Below are 5580 nucleotides of genomic sequence, written 5' to 3' on the forward strand. Positions count from 1 at the left end.
TGCCATTTCTGCTTCCCAACTCGGGGCCCTGGAGCATGGCCCCAGCTCTGCCTTCGGAACCTGACAACCACACTTCATGTGCAAGCACGGCACGACCCCAAGCCCATCTTCTCCTCAGGGCCCCTTTCTGCCTGTGCCTTTGTACCCAACCGAGCTGCTCACCACAGGCAAAAAAGTATGAAAAAACAGATGAATAAAGAGAAGTAAAGGATGGGTGCAGACCATTCGCACACCTGTAATCCCAGCACTTTGGGAGGCCAAGGTCAGCGGATCACTCAAAGCCAGGAACTCAAGACCAGCCTGGTCAACATGGCAAAACCCTGTCTCTACTAAAAATACAAAAATTAGCAGGCTTGGTGGCACGTGCCTGTACTCCCAGCTACTTGAGTGGTTGAGGCATGAGAATCACTTGAGCCCTGAAGGAAAGGATTGCAGTGATCCCAGATTGCACCACTGTACTCCAGCATGAATGACAAAGCGAGATTTTTGTCTCTAAAAGTAAAAAAAAAAAAAAAAATGAAAAAGAAAAGAACAAGAACGGGTGGGAATTACTCAAAGTGGTCTAATTTTTTTGGTTGCTATGATGTTCCGCAGCTGAACCTCATTCACAGACAAATTAGTGCCTCGTTATTTTTCCATCCGTAACTCAATAACCAGAGATTTCTGATGTATAAATCCCTAAAACAAGTAAATCAATCACAGAGAACACCAGAAAGTTTTCATTGAGGTTCTCTATTTCTGATATCTCTTGGTGACCATCCTTGCAGGGATAACATTCTCATCACTGTAGAACTTTAGCTTCTCTTTCTGACTCTGTAGGACACGAGTCCCTGAAGGTCTCATTGACTCCACCTCAACATTTTCCTCCAGTCTTGCCCCCTGCTGTTATGTTTCTTTCCCTCGCACTGAGCACCTGTCTGAAACAGAGCTCTGTGCTTCCTTCAAGTTGCACATGTGGCCTGGGCACAGTCGCTCATGCCTGTAATCCCAGCACATTAGGAGGCCGAGGCAGGAGAATCCCATGCACCCAGCAGTTTGAGACCAGCTGGGACAACATAGTGAAACACTGTCTCAAATTTTTTTGATAAAAATTTTGGAATTATTAAAAATGGAAATAAGAAAATAGAAAAATAACTTGCACCTACATACTAGATTTTAGTGTCCAAATGCCTGGAAGAGAACTTTAGGTGTATCTACTGGACTAGGCATGCCTTCCCTAGCAGCAAAGATGGAGCTCCAGTTCCTCAGACGGTGATGAGCCACAGGAAGGGCAGGGGGTGGGGCCAATGAAGATCCTCTTGGGCTGCCTGACTTCCCTCAGTGTACACATCAGCTCAGCCCGAAGTGGGGTGAAGATCTCCCAATCGACATGAACCAAGGAATTCAAACTCTCCTCAGGGGCAGGATACGTCTCCAGGCTTAACTTGCTCAGCCCACTGGTGTGGCGCAGCAGGTCCTTCAGGGCGTCCATAGACATGCAATTTCGGCCAAAGTAGAAGGTGGTGAGCTGGGAGCAGCGACTCAGGCCAGGCAGGATGGCACTGAGTTGGGAGTAGTGGATCTGACAGCCCTCAAAGATGAGGGTTTCGAGAGAGGCAGCAACTTTCTCCAGCAGAGATCCGAGGGGTTCAAGACTGATGCGGAACAGCAGCACAAAGCTGAGATTCAGATGCTTTAGGTAACCGAGGCTTGGGTACTGGTAGAGACATTTCAAGTCCTCTTCCAATAGGTAGCCACAAGTTAATTCCAAGTTCTCCAAGGGCATCTGGAGGCACCTGTGGAGATCAAGAAGTTAGTTCTGGGCAATGGTACCAGTTAGATGAAGGTAGTGGGGAATAACCTCAAGGAAAATGCCTGCGTCAAACAACACAAGTTTGTTCCCACCATCTGATGATGGTCCTCATGCAAGTTGCTGCATGTTGAGGACTCCGATCATTCAGGGGCTGTCCCATTTTAGTCTCAGCCCTTTCACCATTGCTTGTGTGATTGGTTCAAGGCCACAAAATCTCTAAAGCATTTTTTCTTCATCTTCTAGTGGAAAACTTCATCTCTGGGCCACAGGTACCCGGTGGGAGATGTGCACAAAAAACTCAACTGAGCAAGGTCTGGGGACATCAGCTAGGGCTACCTGCTGGCAGGGGCTCCCTGGCATGCCTGCATCTGCAAACCAGCTGTCACTTTTTACCACTCTCACGCCTACTCCTTCACCCTCCATCCCAGAAGCATGCACTTCCCATGTCAATTGACTTTCCTGGGGTTCAAAACAACCTTTTACAGACAAGGAATTAGAGACAGGATCATTCATGTTCACTAAGCTGGTGAGGACAGAGCTTCTGCTGTGAAATGCACAGGTTTGATGTGCTTTCCCTCCTTTCATACCCTCCTCTATTATCTCTTTGACATCATATCAACTTGAAACATACTTTGTAACAAGAAATTCACATGTGCACCCTCAGTAGAGCTGAAATCCCCACTAACTAGCTTGTACATGATGACCCTCTCTAGCCTCTACCCCAGGTGACCCTGCTGCCTTTATTGGAGCCACTCCAGGACATGGAGCACTGAATGGGACAATGTGTTGACATTCTGGTGTCCCCTTCATTGTGACGTCGCCACTGGCTGGCACACAGTACAAGCCTTCTAGTGTTTGCTGTAACAAAAAAAGGCTGTGCTGTGGTCTGCAGAGAAAGTGCACGATCCTTTCTCACCTGATCAGCTGTTCCAGGTACCCGCTGAAGAAGGTGATCATATTCATTTTAAGCAACTGGAGGTGTTCCAGCCTGAGGAACACAGAGCTGATTTTGGCGACTAAGCATTCTTCGAGGTCATTGTCTGACGTGTAACGATGGCACCTGGAGAAAACGAGTTTGCGAAGATTCTTCATCTCCTTCAGGTAACAATGAAGCTTTCTTATCAGATGTGCCCAGGACATGTTGAAAATTTCCAGCTCCTGAATACTATTCAGGTATATTATTTTCAATGACTTTCTGAGATATGTAATTGGCGTTAGATAACTCACCAAACTACCGCAGCACAGGTGTACTAAACCTCTCCTTTGGTAAACCCACTGGAAGAGGTATCTCAGGCATTCATCCTGGGGTATTTCCTTAAGGCAGATGTCTATGAACACCTTTAAGGGCTGGTGCTCTCCCATCCTTGGACAGTCCTCTGCTGTCTGCCTCTTACTCATGGCCTCTGGGGAGCAGGACAGGGCCCTGGATCCACACCATGTGGCCCAGAAATTCTCATCAACATCCTGCAAATCCAGCACTTGAAGTTTCCACCTCCTGTGGGTAAAGTAAGGGAGAGGCTCAGAATTTAGAAGGACCCATCCCTGACCTTTGCTTTCATTCTCATCCCATAAATCAGCTGCTCCTGTCCTCGGTGCTCCCTGTTCTCTCTGTCTTTTCTTGGTCCCTTTTCCCTTCCAATTCTGACTGGTCCCCACTTCTATTCCCTTTACCTTCCACTGAGAAAAGGCAGGTTTCTGTTCCCACAGTGGACCCTGTATGGTGAGCAGTCCTTTCTCTGAGGATCTGGACAATGGCCAAAGCCTCCCTGAGCTTCCTCGGCAGCACCATCAGAAGACTCTGAGCCACCCTTGGGCTACTTCTCCGCCAGACCCTGCTGTTCTTTCCCTGGACACCTGAGCCCTATCTACCAGCCCTCCTGGGTCACCTCACCTGGGGTGAACCTTCTGTGTAAGCAGCATATGAAGCCCTTCCAGCAATGCTTTTAAGGTCTCCAGATGAAGCGTCTTCATCAGTGATCCCAGAGGGAGGCAGGTGAAGGGCCAGGCCTGCACCATCACCGTCAGAGTCTGAAAGTGTCTCCTGCTGAAGGCCTCCATGAAGAGTGGGAGATAGAGCTCCCTGGGCAGCTCCTCCAGGGCAGAGATGGCCAAGGCCTGGTCTCTCAGCAGACTCTGCACTGCCAGCTCCAGGGGTCTGGGTGGGACCTGGATGCTCATCCTGATGGATCTGCAAGGAAAATCTCTAGAAGACAAATCCAGGGAAAACGCGTCACTCTCAGGCCAAACACGATCACCTAGTCTTCTCCTAGGGCCAATATCATTGCTCTGGTAGAGGTAGAAAAATTACCACTTTACCCCAATTCCACTCTGCACTTGGTGGCCACAAATCGATATTTCTGCTTCTGCTGGTACCAGGAAGAATATCTTCCAAACACCAAGGAGGGAGGGATCAAGGAGACCACTGGCCCATAAATTTTCATCCATTGCTCCACTGAATCCCAGAACCACCGGGAAGTGTCACTGAGGATCCTGAAAGCCAAGCTCTACCTCTTTGAGGAAAAATTTGTCACTTACCACCCTAAAGCAATGAGAATGAGAGTGTCCTGTGGCCCCAGACAGCCTCCATTTTCAGTTCACACAATTCACATGCTGGGGGAACACCAAAAGGACTCCCTAAAATCGATGCCATTATTTTTTATTTTGAAAAATTTCAACCCAGGAAGGACCGGGTGCTGTGGCTGATGTCTGTAATCCCAGCACCCCAAGGCAGGCAGATCACTTGAGGTTAGGAGTTCGAGAACAGCCTGGCCTACATAATGAAACCCTTTCTCTACTAAATATTAAAAAAATAAGAATCATTTGACTCCAGAAGGCAGAGGTTGCAGTGAGCCAAGATCACACCACTGCTCTCCAGTCTGGGCAACAGAGTTAGACTCTGTCTCAAAAACAAAAAAATTTAATTAATTAATTAAAATGTTAGCCAGGTGTGGTGGTGTAGTCCTGTAATCCTAACTACTCTGGAGGCAGAAGAAGAACTATCACTTGAACTCCGCAGGCAGATTTTTCCATGAGCCGAGCTCAGGGCCCTGCACTCCAGCCTGGGTGACAGAGTGAGACTCCAACTCAGAACAAAAGAAAAAAATTAACCAGAAACTGTAAAAGCTGAAGTCAGGAGTTTGAGACCAGCATGGCCAACATGGTGAAACCCTGTGTCTACTGAAAATACAAAAATTAGCTGGGCATGATGGCGAGTGTCTGTAACCCCTGCTAGTCAGGAGGCTGAGGCAGGAAAATCGCTTGAACCCAGGAGGCGGGGGTTGCAGTGAATGGAGATTAATCCAAGACACTCCAGCCTGGGTGACAAAAGAGAAACTCCATCAAAAATAAATAAATAAATAACCAGAAACTGTAAAAGTGGTATGATGCTATTCTAGAGCATTCTAAGTCTAAGATGAAGGTTCCAATACACATTGCTTCCACATATTCACAATTACCCACTTTTGGACGGATACTAGGGGTAAAGATAAATCCCATGATCAGAGCAAAACTGTACTCTTGAGACTGGTGTGTGGGATATCTTTAAGGATTTTATGAAAATGAAAGCACACTTGGAGAATCACAATAACACTAAGTCTGTAATTCACAATAACACTAAGTCTGTAACTGTAATTGAAGGTCAAAAAAACAAAAAACTGCAAATGTCAAGAAATAAAAATTCATCTAACTCATCATTTTTAGTATCTTTTTTAAAAAAACTGTTTCGATAAGAATTTTAAAATGACAGAAACCAAGCACAAATCACAATTTGAGGGATGGAGACAAAACTA

General features: G+C 46.7%; 1 protein-coding gene across 2 annotated transcripts; it reads right to left on the bottom strand.

Moving 5' to 3' along the window:
- Positions 1 to 1143: 1143 nt before the first annotated feature.
- LOC112204064 (PRAME family member 1-like) lies at positions 1144 to 3970 on the bottom strand. Of its 2 annotated transcripts, XM_054679329.2 has the most exons (3): positions 3684 to 3970; positions 2709 to 3287; positions 1144 to 1775 (listed from the first exon to the last, which is right to left on the bottom strand). In XM_054679329.2, the coding sequence occupies exons 1-3, from the start codon at positions 3968 to 3970 to the stop codon at positions 1217 to 1219; spliced, it is 1425 nt and encodes a 474-aa protein (XP_054535304.1). In that variant the 3' UTR covers positions 1144 to 1216. The 2 variants fall into 2 exon arrangements, with proteins under 2 accessions (XP_054535304.1, XP_054535307.1); XM_054679332.2 differs by lacking the exons at positions 2709 to 3287; positions 3684 to 3970 and adding an exon at positions 2249 to 2456 and having other exon boundaries at positions 1144 to 1777.
- Positions 3971 to 5580: the final 1610 nt, after the last annotated feature.

The sequence above is a fragment of the Pan troglodytes genome, chromosome 1, assembly GCF_028858775.2.
Source record: "Pan troglodytes isolate AG18354 chromosome 1, NHGRI_mPanTro3-v2.0_pri, whole genome shotgun sequence".
NCBI classification, from domain to species: Eukaryota; Metazoa; Chordata; class Mammalia; order Primates; family Hominidae; genus Pan; species Pan troglodytes.